Here is a 19,834-nt window from a genome sequence, read left to right on the forward strand (position 1 = left end):
CAACATCTACATACAGCAACATCTACATACAGCAACATCCACATACAGCAACATCCACATACAGCAACATCTACATCCAGCAACATCTACATACAACCAGCAACATCTACATACAACCAGCAACATCTACACCCAGCAACATCTCCTTCCCGCTGGGAGGCACCTGGCACTGACCTGCAGGTTGATCTACATACAGCTGGGAGGCACCTGGCACTGACCTGCAGGTTGATCTACATACAGCTGGGAGGCACCTGGCACTGACCTGCAGGTTGATCTACATACAGCTGGGAGGCACCCGGCACTGACCTGCAGGTTGATCTACATACAGCTGGGAGGCACCCGGCACTGACCTGCAGGTTGATCTACATACAGCTGGGAGGCACCCGGCACTGACCTGCAGGTTGATCTACATACAGCTGGGAGGCACCCGGCACTGACCTGCAGGTTGATCTACATACAGCTGGGAGGCACCCGGCACTGACCTGCAGGTTGATCTACATACAGCTGGGAGGCACCCGGCACTGACCTGCAGGTTGATCTACATACAGCTGGGAGGCACCCGGCACTGACCTGCAGGTTGATCTACATACAGCTGGGAGGCACCCGGCACTGACCTGCAGGTTGATCTACATACAGCTGGGAGGCACCCGGCACTGACCTGCAGGTTGATCTACATACAGCTGGGAGGCACCCGGCACTGACCTGCAGGTTGATCTACATACAGCTGGGAGGCACCCGGCACTGACCTGCAGGTTGATCTACATACAGCTGGGAGGCACCCGGCACTGACCTGCAGGTTGATCTACATACAGCTGGGAGGCACCCGGCACTGACCTGCAGGTTGATCTACATACAGCTGGGAGGCACCTGGCACTGACCTGCAGGTTGATCTGGTTGGTTGGATCCGCCTGAGCATCTGGGTCATCGTCCTCTTCATCGTCGAGATCCAGACCTCCATATTCCCCTGCATACTGGTCTATAAGCTCCGACAAACTCTGGCCACCAATAGCAATGTCATCATCAAGGTCATCTTCCTCCTCTTCCTCCCATCCCTCTCCCTGCATCATCAACATTTAGAGTCACCAGAGCTTTAGGTTATAAAACCCACCCCAACATCTCACCTCCCCATACCATCATCTCACCTCGCCCACCCCAACATCTCATCAACCCCAACATCTCCCACCTCAGCCAACCCAACATCTCACTCACACCCACCCCGACATCTTACCTCGACCACACGGACATCTCACCCATCCCGACATCTCACCCATCCCAACATCTCACCTTGACCACCCCGACATCTTACCTTGACCACCCTGACATCTAACCCATCCCGACATCTCACCCATCCCAACATCTCACCTTGACCACCCCGACATCTTACCTTGACCACCCAGACATCTCACCCATCCCGACATCTCACCTTGACCACCCCGACATCTCATCTTGACCACCCCGACATCTCATCTTGACCACCCCGACATCTCACCCATCCCGACATCTCACCCATCCCAACATCTCACCTTGACCACCCCGACATCTCACCCATCCCGACATCTCACCCATACTGAGATCTTACTCTCACCCATCCCGACATCTCACCTGGGCCACCCCGACATCTCACCCATCCCGACATCTCACCCATACTGAGATCTTACTCTCACCCATCCCGACATCTCACCTGGGCCACCCCGACATCTCACCCATCCTGACATCTCACCCATCCCGACATCTCACCCATCCCGACATCTCACCTTGGCCACCCCGACATCTCACCCATCCCGACATCTCACCCATACTGAGCTCTCACTCTCACCCATCCCGACATCTCACCTTGGCCACCCCGACATCTCACCCATCCCGACATCTCACCTTGGCCACCCCGACATCTCACCCATCCCGACATCTCACCCATCCCGACATCTCACCTGGGCCACCCCGACATCTCACCCTTCCTGACATCTCACCCATCCCGACATCTCACCTGGGCCACCCCGACATCTCACCCTTCCTGACATCTCACCCATCCCGACATCTCACCCATCCCGACATCTCACCTGGGCCACCCCGACATCTCACCCTTCCTGACATCTCACCCATCCCGACATCTCACCTGGGCCACCCCGACATCTCACCCATCCTGACATCTCACCCATCCCGACATCTCACCTGGGCCACCCCGACATCTCACCCTTCCTGACATCTCACCCATCCCGACATCTCACCCATCCCGACATCTCACCTTGACCACCCCGACATCTCACCCATCCCGACATCTCACCCATCCCAACATCTCACCTTGACCACCCCGACATCTCACCCATCCCGACATCTCACCCATACTGAGCTCTCACTCTCACCCATCCCGACATCTCACCTTGGCCACCCCAACATCTCACCCATCCCGACATCTCACCTTGGCCACCCCGACATCTCACCCATCCCGACATCTCACCTTGGCCACCCCGACATCTCACCCATCCTGACATCTCACCTTGGCCACCCCGACATCTCACCCATCCCGACATCTCACCAATCCCGGCATCTCACCTTGGCCACCCCGACATCTCACCCTTCCTGACATCTCACCTTGGCCACCCAGACATCTAACCCATCCCGACATCTCACCTTGACCACCCAGACATCTCACCCATCTCGACATCTCACCTTGACCACCCAGACATCTCACCCACCCCGTCATCTCACCCACCCCAACATCTCACCTTGACCACCCCGACATCTCATCTTGACCACCCCGACATCTTACCTTGACTAATCAGACATCTAACCCATCCCGACATCTCACCCATCCCGACATCTTACCTTGACCAATCAGACATCTCACCCACCCCGTCATCTCACCTTGACCACCCCATCATCTCACCCATCTCACCTTGACCACCCTGACATCTCACATCTCACCCACCCCAACATCCCACCCACCCTGTCATCTCACCCACCCTGTCATCTCACCACCCTACTGTCACTATGTCACCTATTGTATTGAAGGAATCTTTGTCTTGTAATAACCTCTTGGGAGGGTTTACTTTTTCCTAGTAAGACCTCACCCTGGGTGTGAAGTTTTACTCTTTCTCTAGTAAGACCTGGTACGAGGTTTTACTTTTTGCTAGTGAAACCTGATGAAGCAGATGTAATTGTGTTTCAAAAGTCAAATGTTCTAAGATCGAAGACAAGAAATGACACTTTTTCATTACGAAGGACGGAAATCAAACTGAACCTCACATATCGTGTTAAGTTTTGTAACCCACTGTTTTGCCCACTGGGGCAGGTGGTGATAGAACGTTTAATTTTAGATGCCATGACTTAAGTTTTAATTCTATGCTGCACGTGTTTCTCTCTCTCGCACACTTTGATTTGCACTTTATACCGCGACACACTTGTGTTTTTTTACAAGAAGATATCTCCTGGTTTTCTTTTTTTCTCTATTCTTTCTTGCATTTAGACGGTTTATAAGTGAGATGAAACACTCCTATTCGGTTATGGTCGAGGAAGTAAGACCTCGGCAATCGGGTATCGGCAATGTAAGAGTCGTGCTCTATCCTTCACATACACACCTCCTCCTCCCCGACCTGGGCGGACAGACTGGACTCTATCTGGTTGGACAACTCGTTGATGAGGAGCTTGTAGATCTTTACCAGCAGAGGGACCGTTGTCCATTCCTCGGGGTCTGAAACACCACAAAATAACCGGTGACTCTCCACCCAACACACAGCAGTCCTAGGAGGGCCTCATCCATTAGGGAAACCCTTTGTGACAGTTGGTAGCTCTGTTTGCAATATTACGCCTAAATGACGGTGGTCTGTAAATAGCAAGTCTAGTGATTGATACCATGAGCTTCGATCCACGCAATTGGGATACGATGACGTGCATCAACCAAGTCAGCAAGCCTGACCACGACAAGCATAGTTGCCTTTTAAGGCAAGCTGTGTTGATGAAGACCTATTCTACCCCGGATCTTCACTGGTCTGGTAGCTTTGTCTGTTAAAACCATAACTACACCCACCAGTCTCGGCCAGTATCGTCCACACCGCCGTGACTCACCCGAGGCGCTCTTGGAGCGTGTTCTGATGCCTCCGTTCTGCTGCATGATCTGCTCGCCTCGGACCGTGATGTTCTGTAAGCGGGGATCGTTGCTGGACACAGCGTGCTGCAGCAGTTTGCACAGAGCCACAGAGCTGCAGGGAATCACACAACATGTATTGTCTCTGACGCTCAGAGTGAGTGAGTGTTGTTTTACGCCGCTATATTCCAGCAATGTCACAGCAGGGACACCAGAAGTTGGCTTCACACATTGTACCTATATGGGGAATTGAACCCGGGTCTTCGGCGTAACGAGCGAACACTTTTACCACTAGGCTACCCCACTGCCCCCTGAGGCTTAGAAATAGCAACTCTCAGTTCTCAGTTGCAACTAAAACGGTCGCCAATTCGAACTTAATTTCAATTTGTTTACTGTCTAAAATTCAGAGGGAGCCAAATGACTACCTTGAAAATATCTAAAACTAAATTGTATTGTTTCATATTTGAAGAAACAAAAATAAGTAAAAGCTGATTGTGGAACATGTCTGCTAATAATTGTACTTGCGTATAATTCCCCCTAAAGTCAATAATGAACAGAAATACAGGTAAATGTTAATGTAATTAGTACTGTATTTCCGTTGACAATGCTCATTGGATAAGCAAGGATCAACCTAAATAATCTAGTAGCATAAATTGCATCACTGTTCAAGTCACAAATACAATGTGTGAAGCCCATTTCTGGTGTCCCCCGCCGTGGTATTGCTGGAATATTGCTAAAAGCGGCGTAAAACCATACTCACTCACTCAAGTCACAAATAACAAAAATTCAAGTACAGTTTCCACCAATATACAATTCCAAGACTAGTGCTATGACTGGTACATATAATAATAGTTATTTGATTTACGATAATTTCAAATGGTTTTGGCTACCTACAATATTGGCTTGACTTCTTGATTTTACGACTGGCTACTAGGAAAACAATACTTTTAGCAAAATGGTAAAACTTTGAACTTCGAGGCCTGGTTCTACTAACTCAGTGGAGACATGTAAGTGTCTCGTATCCTTGGAAGTAATTCGGACCTACAGTAAGAAGAAATGGCTTGCATGACAAGGATGCCATCTTGAGACAGTAAGACTATCAACTAACCTGACTTTCCTCTCATAGCTGCCATAAAACAGATGTTGTCTGGAGCACCACTCCGACATGACGAACTCCAGCGCTGGTCGGCCAGTAGGACTTGGGACACTGGTCAGGAAGTCCAGGACCGCCTCCATCTGCGTGTGGATCAGGTGGGCGAACACCATCACCAGACTCTGTGGTGGGAATGAAGGACATGGTTACAGCAGTCAACAGATTGACTCTACACACCTGCACAACACCGGGAGTCCCTACACACTTGACATGGGGAGTCTCTACACACCTGCACAACACCGGGAGTCTCTACACACTTGACATGGGGAGCATCTACACACCTGCACAACACCGGGAGTCTCTACACACTTGACATGGGGAGTCTCTACACACCTGCATGACACCAAGCTTCTACACACACCTGCATGACACGGAGCATCTACACACACCTGCACAACACCGGGAGTCTCTACACACTTGACATGGGGAGTCTCTACACACCTGCATGACACCAAGCATCTACACACACCTGCATGACACGGAGCATCTACACACCTGCACAACACCGGGAGTCTCTACACACTTGACATGGGGAGTCTCTACACACCTGCATGACACCAAGCATCTACACACACCTGCATGATGCCGAGCATCTCTACACACCTGTATGACACTGAGTCTCTACACACTTGACATGGGGAGTCTCTACACACCTGCATGACACCAAGCATCTACACACACCTGCATGATGCCGAGCATCTCTACATACCTGCTTTAAACAGAGTCTCTACACACCTGCATGACACCGAGCATCTACACACACCTGCATGATGCCGAGCATCTCTACACACCTGTATGACACTGAGTCTCTACACACTTGACATGGGGAGTCTCTACACACCTGCATGACACCAAGCGTCTACACACACCTGCATGATGCCGAGCATCTCTACACACCTGTATGACACTGAGTCTCTACACACTTGACATGGGGAGTCTCTACACACCTGCATGACACCAAGCGTCTACACACACCTGCATGATGCCGAGCATCTCTACATACCTGCTTTAAACAGTCTCTACACACCTGCATGACACCGAGCATCTACACACACCTGCATGATGCCGAGCATCTACACACACCTGCATGATGCCGAGCATCTCTACACACCTGCATGACACTGAGTCTCTACACACACCTGTATGACACTGAGTGTCTACACACCTGCATGACGCTGAGCATCTCTACACACCTGCATGACGCTGAGCATCTCTACACACCTGCATGACGCTGAGCATCATTACACACCTGCATGACAGAGAGCGTCTCTACACACCTGCATGACACTGAGGGTCTCTACACACCTGCATGACACTGAGGGTCTCTACACACCTGCATGACACTGAGGGTCTCTACACACCTGCATGACACTGAGGGTCTCTACACACCTGCATGACACTGAGGGTCTCTACACACCTGCATGACACTGAGGGTCTCTACACACCTGCATGACACTGAGGGTCTCTACACACCTGCATGTCACTGAGGGTCTCTACACACCTGCATGACACCTGCATGACACTGAGGGTCTCTACACACCTGCATGACACCTGCATGACACTGAGCGTCTCTACACACCTGCATGACGCTGAGCGTCTCCGCCTGCTGCATCTTGCTGAGGACGGCCCTCAGCATCAGGTCCAGGTTCTCCCCCAGCTGTGTCCCCACCTTGCTGATCACCACAGAAACAAGGCGGCCAACAAAGGCAGCAGTGTGCTCAGACGTCTTCGGATCAAGGAGTTTGGAAATCACTTGCACAATGTAGTACAAGCCATTCTTACCTGCAACAAAGACCAAGCATGCAATACTCCTCCCAACAAAAACAGATCGACGATGTATGACGATGTCTGTTGTCATTGTACATTTGTTACTGAATATCTAATCAGCAATATGCTTGCCAATGATGGTGGACTGTATATAATTGAGTCAGGGCCAGAGAAACCTTTAATACTTCTATACATGGGCCAGGTGAGCTGCGTCTCCCTACATATTTAGGTGAGCTAACACTCCTGACATGGGTACATAGTCAGGTGAGCTAACACTCCTGACATGGGTACATAGTCAGGTGAGCTAACACTCCTGACATGGGTACATAGTCAGGTGAGCTCACACTGCTGACATGGGTACATAGTCAGGTGAGCTAACACTCCTGACATGGGAACATAGGTAGGTGAGCTAACACTCCTGACATGGGTACATAGATAAGTGAACACTCCAGACATGGGTACATAGTCAGGTGAGCTAACACTCCTGACATGGGAACATAGTGAGGTGAGCTACTCTACTCACCCTGCTCATCCTGCCATGTTGTCACTTGGTCCAGTGCTTTCGATGAGTAGGCTCGAAGACACTCGCCTCCGCTCTGAACAGAAACAAATGTAAAAGTGGGTGAGTGAGTAAAATATGCTTTATGCCAAAATCAGCAAAGTTCCAGCAATGCCCTGTATAACTGTAAATCATCAGGTCCAGACCATCTGGGCTCTACCACAAACATGGCACACAAGGGACTCATTCCGGGCCAGAACTAGAAAACCAAAACCATATGAGTCCCAGACCACTGGGGGAAGGTATTAATCTGCACGAGCACTGCAGGACAGAGTCCACCCACCTGCATTGATGCGTTGTCGTCTGTCTTCAGGGTACACTCCACAGCGGCAGGGAAGGCGGTCATCAACACATCGGACACCAGCTCCTGACTTCCTCGCACCAGCGTCGTCAACATGTCCAGCGATACCTGCATAATCATCAACATCATCAACATCATCAGCCCCAGCTTCTACGTCAGCCGTCATGTCCAGTGATGCCTGCATCATACACAGTCTATCTCTGCACAACTGTGTGACAAACTAGACACCTGCTTCGTAAACAACATGGATTGCAACTTGCACATTTCGGTCGACTGCAGGATTTACAAAGTAGGTGTACCGTTAACTGGCCGTCAACAGATATTTTGCAAGTTTTTCATGTTTTTAATCAAGGTGCTCAAGTGATTTTATGCACTTCGTGAGATAAGACCTGTTTTATTACAATATAGATCTCGATTATCGATCAGATTGTCTGGACTGGGTGACGCCATTTTGTTTGAAGCATTTGCATGTGATATGAAAGGTGGAGTCTGATTGGTGAATAGGAGGGACATAGAAGGTACATAACTCTAGTAGTAGCCACTAGTGGCGCTACAATCGAGACTGGTATTCCAGCCTAGTTCGGCAAGGGTGGAAACTGAATTTTCATAGTCAGTTAACACCTTTGCCTCGGGAAGATGCACATATGGATGACCTGCGTCCCATGTCTTAGGTGAAATGGGGTTTAACATCGCGTCCAAGATTATTGCACTTATATAGAGACGTGCATGCACGTGTATGTGTGTGGCTGCTTGTACTAGTTCGGACTGATGCCGATTTATAGTGCTAGCACACTGAGATACCATGCCACAGTTTAACATTAATACTGACTCCGAGCCAACCAGTCCTCAGCCCCTTAACGCCGAGGGTCAGACAGGGTAACAACAAGTACCATCTTTGAACATCTTTGGGTATGACGCTGTTTGGGATCGAACCCCGGACTTTCCGCTCTCCGGGTGGACGCTCTACCATTAGACCACGGAGGCGGTCCTGTAGGGTCTTACCGTGGTGAGTCCGGGCATCACGGTGTCGGTGGCACTGCGGAGGATGCTGACGAGGGTCGGGACGAGGCGTTGCTCCAGAGCTGCAGAACATCCAGGGTTTTCTGCAAGCTCTTTGATCATGTCCTGCACCAGAGACACAATGAAGGGATCTGTAACAGACAGGTAACACAATGAACGCATCTGTAACAGACAGTTGACACAATGAACGCATCTGTAACAGACAGTTGACACAATGAACGCATCTGAAACAGACAGTGAACACAATGAACGCATCTGTAACAGACGGTTAACACAAAGAATGCATCTGTAACACAGTTAACAATGAACGCATCTGTAACAGACAGGTAACACAATGAACGCATCTGTAACAGAGAGGACATGTGAGGAATTGAACATGGGTGTGAAGAGCGAACACTTGAACCACTAGGCTACCCTCCGCCCGCAGTGTCTAGAAGGCTGGCTGTACCTGTGTTACAGAAATGGGGCGATTGGAGGCTCCCTTAAACGATTTGGCTTGCAACCTATCTACTTGCCCAGAGTGAGTGAGTATGGTTTTATGCCGCTTTTAGCAATATTCCAGCAATATCACGGCGGGGGACACCAGAAATGGGCTTCACACATTGTACCCATGTCGGGAATCGAACCCGGGCTTTCGGCATGACGAGCTTACGCTTTAACCACTAGGCTACCCGACCGCCCCCTACTTGCCCAGAGCGGACAGGATACTTATTGGAAAACGCCAATTTTTCGGCCTGCTAGACATTCAGATTTCTGGGTTAGCCTTTGCCTTTCAATTTGGGAATCAACACGTGATAGGAACTGCCATGTCTTCCAACAGTAGGTCTTTCAAGCTCAAGTATGTACAGAACTATTCTTACCTCCGGAGAACTTGAGGAACGTAGCAATGGCAAGGGGAGACAACTTGCTTTCTTGGGAAGCTGTGAACGCTTTGTCAACCTGCAACATTCAGGAGACGACCATAGATAAGATACAGTTCAACACCGCTCTTACATATCTCACTGCTCCAGATAAATTTTCATCCAATTCGTACAGCACTGGTCATTATCATAACTGACAAGTACCACACATATATTTTCAAACCAATAAGTAAATACACCGTTTGTACTTTGTAGAATAGACAAGTACTGGAATGATATTGCGCCATCATCATTCAAAGACCGTGTGTTGTACATTTGGACTTTGGTGCCAAACTAACGTAAATATAACGAGATGAACAACATAACAAGATGAGCGTGTTATTATTAGCTAACAACAATGCGGGATTTGGAGGAAAATCCATTTGCTGCTGACGCAAAATGAAGTATTCCCGTTTAAGCAAAAGGTAATCCCCGATATTCTAAACAGAAGTTTATCACTGTTTGGAGAACATTTTAGAAAATAAACAGATAAGAGTGTATTGTATCGTTTGCCCCTGTATTGGATACAGTTGCAATGTCTGTGTTTGACTACATTTTATCTGTAAAATACACCAATACGGCATCTATCTGGAGCCCTGTACATTGTACAGTGAACACACAGCTCTACATAGTACTACTGCATATCAGACCAGTTAACACTACAGTGATAGCATTCTGTGAGGCAAAGTGAGTGAGTGAGTGATTTGGGTTTAACTTTTAACCGTATTCCAGTTACATCGCGGTGTGTCAGCTTAATGTTGGAGGAAAGCCAGAAGTGATGCAGGTCTCGGATGATTATCACTTCTGTGAAACCCACGAGGACGGGTATGGTGCTGACAAACCTAGAAACATAATCATAGGTTTCTGGAGAGCCCAAGGAACTCAACTCTGCACAGCGAATCGCAGCGCCTCAGACGACTGGGCCACCCGTGCCCCCTGTGAGGGAAAGTTAAAAGGGGAAAATTATTGTACTTATATAGTGACGTGCATGTTGCGCTTAGCGACTTGCATACTGACTCTGAGCTGACCGGTCCTTGTTTTAGGTTTTAGCCCCTTAATGTTGATCGCCAGGCAGGGTAACAACAAGTACCCTGTTTTAACGTGTTTTGGTATGACAGACCTTTTCTCTCCAGGCGGATGCTCTACCACTAGACAACAGAGGTGGTCAAGTAAAATGGGAATAACATCATGTTCAAGTTTGCACTGGTATAGTGACATGTAAGCATGAGTGCATGTGTGGCTGCTGTCACAGTGCTGGTCCGCTGAGGTGCAAGGGAGATAACTCACCATAACAAAAGTCAAGGGAGACTACTCACCGCAACAACAACTGTTAACGTCTCCAGACAGAGGCCAAGGACTTCTGCAGAAAACTGTGTTGCTATGGTGACTAGTTCCGACACAATATTGGGTAGATATGGCACAAGGAGCTGGGTGTTGTTCGACGTCTTGAGATGGTCACAGAATCCGAACACAGCTCTGATGGCCGAGATTCGGATGCTGGGTGGCTGAGAGATGTTCAAACCTCCAACTGTCGCCTGCAGAAACCTGAAATATTTCAACTTGGTCAACAAAATATCCTTGGGCTAAACAAATAAGGTGAGCTAAGAAAATATCCTTGGGGTATACAAATAAGGTGTGCTAAGAAAATATCCTTGGGGTATACAAATAAGGTGAGCTAAGAAAATATCCTTGGGGTATACAAATAAGGTGAGCTAAGAAAATATCCTTGGGCTACACAAATAAGGTGAGCTAAGAAAATATCCTTGGTCTACACAAATAAGGTGAGCTAAGAAAATATCCTTGGGCTACACAAATAAGGTGAGCTAAGCAAATATTCTTGGGCTACACAAATAAGGTGAGCTAAAAAAATATCCTTGGGGTATATAAATAAGGTGTGCTAAGAAAATATCCTTCAGCTAAAATACAATAATAAGGTGAGCTAACAGCATTTCTTTTTGTTGGTGAGTATATAACAACAGATGGAAATATTACATATCTACTGTTTACACCAGAAATCTGGCTGGAACTGAACCTTGACATGAACTCTCTGAAGGAGTCGCACATTGTACCTGTGTGCAATATTAAATGCGACACATTATCACCTGGCAAGACTGGAAGAGACAGTCAGCTCAGGATCCAACAGTTACAGAAGTCGCCGACCATACAGCTCACTGAAACACTGTCTGTGTGCTGTGCTTACCTCTGTAAGAGTTCCTGGGGCATGGCTTCGGCATACCTGCTGCCCATCCACAAACACCGACCCACCAGGAACGGAGACGCTGAAAACATCGGAAGTATTGGTCATCATCATGTACTCAGGTCTCAGAGTGTAGAATTAGCAAGCTTCAAATCCATGTGCAAATTGTCTTGAGTGAAGTGCAAATGATTGAGTCTATTGTCTTGAGTGAAGTGCAAATGATTGAGTCTATTGTCTTGAGTGAAGTGCAAATGACTGAGTCTATTGTCTTGAGTGAAGTGCAAATGATTGAGTCTATTGTCTTGAGTGAAGTGCAAATGACTGAGTCTATTGTCTTGAGTGAAGTGCAAATGATTGAGTCTATTATCTTGAGTGAAGTGCAAATGATTGTGTGATCACACCACACTGACCCGGCCCACAACTCACCAGACTGATTGAGATCCTCTAATACAACAGACTGCAGGAAGCCGATGATGTCAAACTGGACTTTGCCCGACTGAATGGACTCCAGGACTAAGGCCTTGACGCTGCCAAGGGCCATCATGCTCGACTCGTGGGTCTTCCACCTGCAACATATTACACTATGTCATACACCTGTAACCATGGTAACACATATGCCACTCCTGTAACCATGGCAACACAACTGTAACACACCTGTACATCACAAAATGTGCATATTGTAACACACCTGTACATCACACATCTGTAAAACGGCTGTACATCACACAACTGTAACACACTTGTATATCACACACTTGTATATTACACACCTGTACATCACACACCTGTAACACACCTGTACATCACACACCTGTAACAGTTGTTACACACCTGTACATCACATACCTGTAAAACACCTGTACATCACACACCTGTAACACAACTTACATCACATCTGTTACACATCTCTACATCACACACTTGTAACATCTGTAACACCCCTGTACGTCACACCCCTGTAACATTACATCTGTAACACACCTGTACATCACACACCTGTAACACACCTGTAACACACCTTACATAACACACCCGTACATCACACAAATGTAACATTACATCTGTACTGCACCCTGTACATCACACCTGTAACAGTTCAAACACACCTGCTTGTCACACACCTATAACACACCTGTACTTCACACACCTGTAACACACCTGTACATCACACACCTGTACATCACACACCTATAACACACCCTAACACACCTGTACCTCACACACCTATAACACACCTGTACATCACACACCTATAACACACCTGTGCATCACACACCTGTAACACACCCTAACACACCTGGACATCACACACCTATAACACACCCTAACACACCTGTACATCACACACCTATAACACACCTGTACATCACACACCTGTAACACACCCTAACACACCTGTACATCACACACCTGTAACACACCCTAACACACCTGTACATCACACACCTATAACACACCTGTACATCACACACCTGTACATCACACACCTATAATACACCTGTACATCACACACCTGTAACACACCCTAACACACCTGTACATCACACACCTATAACACACCCTAACACACCTGTACATCACACACCTATAACACACCTGTACATCACACACCTTTAACACACCTGTACATCACACACCTTTAACACACCCTAACACACCTGTACATCACACACCTATAACACACCTGTACATCACACACCTGTAACACACCTGTACATCACACACCTGTAACACACCTGTACATCACATACCTGTACATCACATACCTGTACATCACACACCTGTAACACACCTGTACATCACACACCTGTACATCACACACCTGTACATCATACACCTGCACATCACACACCTATAACACACCTGTACATCACACCTATAACACACCACACACCTGTAACACACCTGTACATCACACACCTGCACATCACACACCTGTGACACACCTGTGACACACCTGTAACACACCTGTAACACACCTACCACATGGGATTCCCAGAGTTTTTCACGCCTTCCGCTTCCTGCATGAGTTTACCGACTGCATTACACAGGGCCGGACCACTGTCTGCCTGGAACTCACTGGACAGGGACTGGAACACAAGGGGAACACAATCACAGACACAGGGCCGGACCACTGTCAGCCTGGAACTCACTGGACAGGGACTGGAACACAAGGGGAACACAATCACAGACACAGGGCCGGACCACTGTCTGCCTGGAACTCACTGGACAGGGACTGGAACACAAGGGGAACACAATCACAGACACAGGGCCGGACCACTGTCAGCCTGGAACTCACTGGACAGGGACTGGAACACAAGGGGAACACAATCACAGACACAGGGCCGGACCACTGTCTGCCTGGAACTCACTGGACAGGGACTGGAACACAAGGGGAACACAATCACAGACACAGGGCCGGACCACTGTCTGCCTGGAACTCACTGGACAGGGACTGGAACACAAGGGGAACACAATCACAGACACAGGGCCGGACCACTGTCTGCCTGGAACTCACTGGACAGGGACTGGAACACAAGGGGAACACAATCACAGACACAGGGCCGGACCACTGTCTGACTGGAACTCACTGGACAGGGACTGGAACACAAGGGGAACACAATCACAGACACAGGGCCGGACCACTGTCAGCCTGGAACTCACTGGACAGGGACTGGAACACAAGGGGAACACAATCACAGACACAGGGCCGGACCACTGTCTGCCTGGAACTCACTGGACAGGGACTGGAACACAAGGGGAACACAGTCACAGACAGGTGGGGACAATCACAGACAGGTGGACACAATCACAGACAGGTGACACAATCACAGACAGGTGGGGACAATCACAGACAGGTGACACAATCACAGACAGGGGAACACAATCACAGACAGAGGAACACGATCACAGACAGAGGAACACAATCACAGACAGAGGAACACAATCACAGACAGAAGAACACAATCACAGACAGAGGAACACAATCACAGACAGGGGAACACGATCACAGACAGGGGAACACAATCACAGACAGAGGAACACAATCACAGACAGAGGAACACAATCACAGACAGAGGAACACAATCTCAGACAGAGGAACACGATCACATACAGAGGAACACAATCACAGACAGAGTAACACAATCACAGACAGAGGAAAACGATCACAGACAGGGGAACACAATCACAGACAGAGGAAAACGATCACAGACAGGGGAACACAATCACAGACAGAGGAACACAATCACAGACAGAGGAACACAATCACAGACAGAGGAACACAATCACAGACAGAGGAAAACGATCACAGACAGGGGAACACGATCACAGACAGAGGAACACAATCACAGACAGAGGAACACAATCACAGACGGGAACACAATCACAGACAGAGGAACACGATCACAGACAGGGGAACACAATCACAGACAGAGGAACACAATCACAGACAGAGGAACACAATCACAGACAGGGGAACACGATCACAGACAGAGGAACACAATCACAGACAGAGGAACACAATCACAGACAGAGGACCACAATCACAGACAGAGGAACACAATCACAGACAGGGGAACACAATCACAGACAGGTGACACAATCACAGACAGAGGAACACAATCACAGACAGGGGAACACAATCACAGACAGAGGAACACAATCACAGACAGAGGAACACGATCACATACAGAGGAACACAATCACAGACAGAGGAACACAATATCAGACAGGGGAATACAATCACAGACAGAGGAACACAATCACAGACAGAGGAACACAATCACAGACAGAGGAACACAATCACAAACAGAGGAACACAAGATCAGACAGGGGAACACAATCACAGACAGAGGAACACAATCACAGACAGAGGAACACAATCACAGACAGAGGAACACAATCACAGACAGGGGAACACGATCACAGACAGAGGAACACAATCACAGACAGAGGAACACAATCACAGACAGGTGGGGAAAATCTGTTTGTTGTTGTTTAACACCGCACTCAGCAATATTCCAGCTTTATGAAAGCAGTCTGTAAATAATGGAGTCTGGACCAGACAATCCAGTGACTGACATCTCAGTGCATCTCACCAGCAGCAGATCCTGGGCCGAGATCCTCACAGAGTAGGAGAAGCTGTCGTCATCCTCATCCTCCACAAACTGGTCTGGGTTGTTGCTCCAGAGTCGGATCTGGAAAAGGTCAGAGGTCAACATCTAGAATGGCTTATCCTCCACAAAGTAAAGTCAAATCAAAGTCAAAAATGCATTTTTGGGGGTAAAAATATAATTAATACTTATACTAACTCATCTCACTGCCAAAAGGTACAGGAAACTTCCTGGACTGCGTTCCCGGAAAACAGAGAAAACATCTCACCTAAACGCACCGACACTCGCTATGAAACATGAGCAGGTTCATGTCCGTGGAGAATGCATGAATTGTCAAATTCATTGTTTGATAAGCATTACTTAGAAGTTGACAGATGACAAAGTAGACCCAATTTAAGGATAACAACTTCTTTATTTATTATAAAGGCGACGTTTCGGTATAGATCCTTATACCGTTGTCATGCAAAAAAAGAAGTTGTTATCCTTCAATTGTGTCTACTTTGTAAGGACATTCATTGTACCACCAGACACATCCTGTCCCCTCTTGCTAAGCGTTATATAAGAGGTTGTTGGCCAGATCGGATCGTGAAACATGGTAATAGCCGTGGACCACCCATGAATGGTGGAGCCTGGTAACCAGTCACCCAGACTGTAGAAACTTCAAACATATCCGCACAGAAGTGACCTGTGAACCCTGAAAGGTACACCAGCATAACAGGACCATCGATCCTCGTCCTAAACATTTGTAGAACTGCTGCTGAAACACCTTGATGTCGCAATCAAGAACAGAGAGTGGCCATTCCATTGATCGAATCCGAGGATTCGGGTGAACAAAACGTCAGCCTTTTATCGGTGCATCGTGAGTTGTCATGCACCGATACAATACACTATACATTTTTTTCTGCATTGACACAAGACGATACACTTGATAAAATACATTACTGCTCGCGTAATGACCACCTGGGACTTCTTGTCAGTCAAAAACCACAAAATGTGTTGTATTTAAGTTCACTACGAATAAGAGCCACAACGAACATGTGTCTACAGCTACCTTTCCTTTTGAACCTGCTCTGAAACGTTTGTATTCAAGATGTTTTCACACGATTTGACGTAAATATGCATACGTATTGGACAGTGACTTTTGTATCGTAATGCATATCATATTGTGACCTTGCTGTACTGTTTCAACCCTAGTAAGCAACTGGTTGAGTACCCTCGGAAATGAGGGTCTCAGAGGGAAACGTCCATAAGGTCATCCGTGTCTCCAAGAGCAGAACATGGAAATCTGGAGTGAGTGAGTTAGGGAGTTGAGTTTAACGTCGCTTTTAACAGTATTCCAGTTATATCATGGCGTGTCAGCTTAATTTAGGAGGAAAGCCCGAAGTGATGCAGGTCTCAGACGTTTACCACTTCGGTGAACAATGGTGAAACCCACGAGCACGGGTATCATGCTGACAAACCTAGAAACATAATCGGGGCGATCTTGGATTCAAACTCACAATCATAGGTTTCAACTCTGGAGAGGCAACTCTGCACAGCGAATCGTGGCGCCTTAAGACGACTGGGCCACCCGTGCCCCCTGGAAATCTGGAAAATTTACCTCGAAGAGATCCACCTGAAATGGACTGTACCCAACTGAGTTGTTTGAGATCGCTACCATGTGATCACTGGTGTGTTGTTGAATGGGATGCATTCACAGCCGTGCAGAAAAAACCACGTTCACCAAAGCTGCCATATTCCCTGGGCACAAGATCTGTACTGCTAGCACAAGGGAAACAGGAGAACGAAATCCTTAAGAGATGTGGCACATGGGTCGACAGAAATACAATCCCTCCCAGATCGGGAACCCTGACCCCAAGTAAACCAAATTCTGGTGACGGATGTAAGTCTGATTTCATGAAGTTGATGATCCAACCGCCTTGAGTATAATAGACCGGCTTGCTCAAGTCGTCCAGGTAAGGGTGGCATGGCACACCACTTTAATCAAAACCTCAGGGCTGGAAACTCTGGAGGCAAGCTGTCGAACCGCAGTCACCCATCCAAGGACTCTCCGCGACCAACATTGCTTAACTTCACACGATTTGTGTCCTGAGCGCTGTGCACAGGACCACGTGCCACCACCTTCAGTTGTGCTCCGAAAGCAGAATGGGTTGGTACTATCCTATCTGGAAGGTTGTTCCACTTCATGGCAACTGCTACCTGGGCACTAGGTAGTATGTGGAACATCACCTGTTTCTTCCTGACATTGAGGTACGAGCTGATCAATGGCTACTCACCTGGTCCTGTGTCATCTGCATGTAGATGATCACGTAGTACAGAATCTGATCAATGGTCTTCTTCACTGTGCTGCGGAACTTAGACGAATCGATGAGAGCGTGAACAAACTCGAACACGCTGTACACCAGGTTTTCAAACCCCAAGATGTCGCCTGCAAGAAAAAGACAAATTGAGGCAAGAAATGTTACTTAAAGAGAAACATGGCAGTTTGACTTACATCATACTTCACCATACAGACAGTTTCACATGTCAGTCAACATCACCCTACATTCACACAGTATTGCCACATTACTCAAAGCTACGGCATTGAAAGATAATGAGTAACATAAGGAAGCAACACTCCACGCTGTAGGGGAATCACCCCAGTGGTCAGTCAACATCACCATACATTCACACAGTATTGTCACATTACTCAAAGCTACGGCATTGAAAGATAATGATTAACATAAGGAAGCAACACTCCACGCTGTAGGGGAATCACCCCAGTAGTCAGTCAACATCACCATACATTCACACAGTATTGTCACATTACTCAAAGCTACGGCATTGAAAGATAATGATTAACATAAGGAAGCAACACTCCACGCTGTAGGGGAATCACCCCAGTAGTCGGTCAACATCACCATACATTCACACAGTATTGCCATATTACTCAAAGCTACGGCATTGAAAGATAATGAGTAACATAAGGAAGCAACACTCCACGCTGTAGGGGAATCACCCCAGTGGTCAGTCACATACTGGAGCCACTCTTCAACAAATGCAGGTTGCTGGAAGCCTGTCCTCGACACATCAGCTCACAGACGAACTCACCATCCGAATCTACCGGGTCCTCTGCCTCCTCCTGATTGTTGACAACTGTTCTCACATAGCTGATCAAGGTCAAGGACATTCACAGAAATACGTAATATTTTCACATCCTGATCAAGGTCAATTACAGCAGTAATCAAACAATATTTATCATTGTGTATAATTCTAAGAATACTACCTCTATTACATCATTGCCATAAATACCTGTTTGGGTATCAATTACACTATGATATTTTATCTAAATTTTTAACAGACGTCCTCTTCACTGCCAACATATCTGACAGTTGTGAGGGTAATGAAGGCGGGAAAACATCACAAGATGCAGATTATTGGAGAGGTTGGACAGACCCATTCCTTATGTACAAGGTCATTTACAAACAAACAGCAGTGCTATTGTGAGCTGATCATCATCAAGGAAATAGCAACTCAGCAAGTTTTACACCGCTACAGTCAGGATACAAGTCGGCACTGAGCGTGAAGATGTCCCACACAGTCGGCAGGACCTCCTGAATCCATTGCAGCATCGTCTTGGGGAAACTCTTCACCAGTGTTGTGATGCTCTGTAACAAACATGGGGAATCAGCACTGTATCTGGGGGTCAAGTACTGTATCTGGGGGTCAAGTACTGTATCTGGGGGCCAGGTGCTGTATCTGG

General features: G+C 47.6%; 1 protein-coding gene across 1 annotated transcript in view; it reads right to left on the bottom strand.

The window, feature by feature from the left end:
• Window positions 1-19,834, bottom strand: part of LOC124111558 (importin-9-like) — a 32,890-nt gene that overhangs the window by 1,488 nt on the left and 11,568 nt on the right. The window contains exons 7-23 of the mRNA XM_048388440.1: window positions 19,639-19,739; window positions 19,183-19,241; window positions 18,369-18,520; window positions 16,078-16,176; window positions 13,961-14,067; window positions 12,404-12,543; window positions 11,981-12,059; window positions 11,097-11,325; window positions 9,742-9,820; window positions 8,864-9,012; window positions 7,844-7,969; window positions 7,525-7,597; window positions 6,814-7,016; window positions 5,190-5,356; window positions 4,063-4,196; window positions 3,576-3,688; window positions 879-1,058 (exon numbers count right to left, since the gene is read on the bottom strand). Of these exons, the coding sequence (XP_048244397.1) occupies window positions 879-1,058; window positions 3,576-3,688; window positions 4,063-4,196; window positions 5,190-5,356; window positions 6,814-7,016; window positions 7,525-7,597; window positions 7,844-7,969; window positions 8,864-9,012; window positions 9,742-9,820; window positions 11,097-11,325; window positions 11,981-12,059; window positions 12,404-12,543; window positions 13,961-14,067; window positions 16,078-16,176; window positions 18,369-18,520; window positions 19,183-19,241; window positions 19,639-19,739 (2,190 nt within the window). The remainder of the gene's footprint in view (window positions 1-878; window positions 1,059-3,575; window positions 3,689-4,062; window positions 4,197-5,189; window positions 5,357-6,813; window positions 7,017-7,524; window positions 7,598-7,843; window positions 7,970-8,863; window positions 9,013-9,741; window positions 9,821-11,096; window positions 11,326-11,980; window positions 12,060-12,403; window positions 12,544-13,960; window positions 14,068-16,077; window positions 16,177-18,368; window positions 18,521-19,182; window positions 19,242-19,638; window positions 19,740-19,834) is intronic.

Source organism: Haliotis rufescens, unplaced genomic scaffold (genome assembly GCF_023055435.1).
Source record: "Haliotis rufescens isolate VD_foot unplaced genomic scaffold, xgHalRufe1.0.p SCAF_71, whole genome shotgun sequence".
In the NCBI taxonomy this organism is placed as follows: domain Eukaryota; kingdom Metazoa; phylum Mollusca; class Gastropoda; order Lepetellida; family Haliotidae; genus Haliotis; species Haliotis rufescens.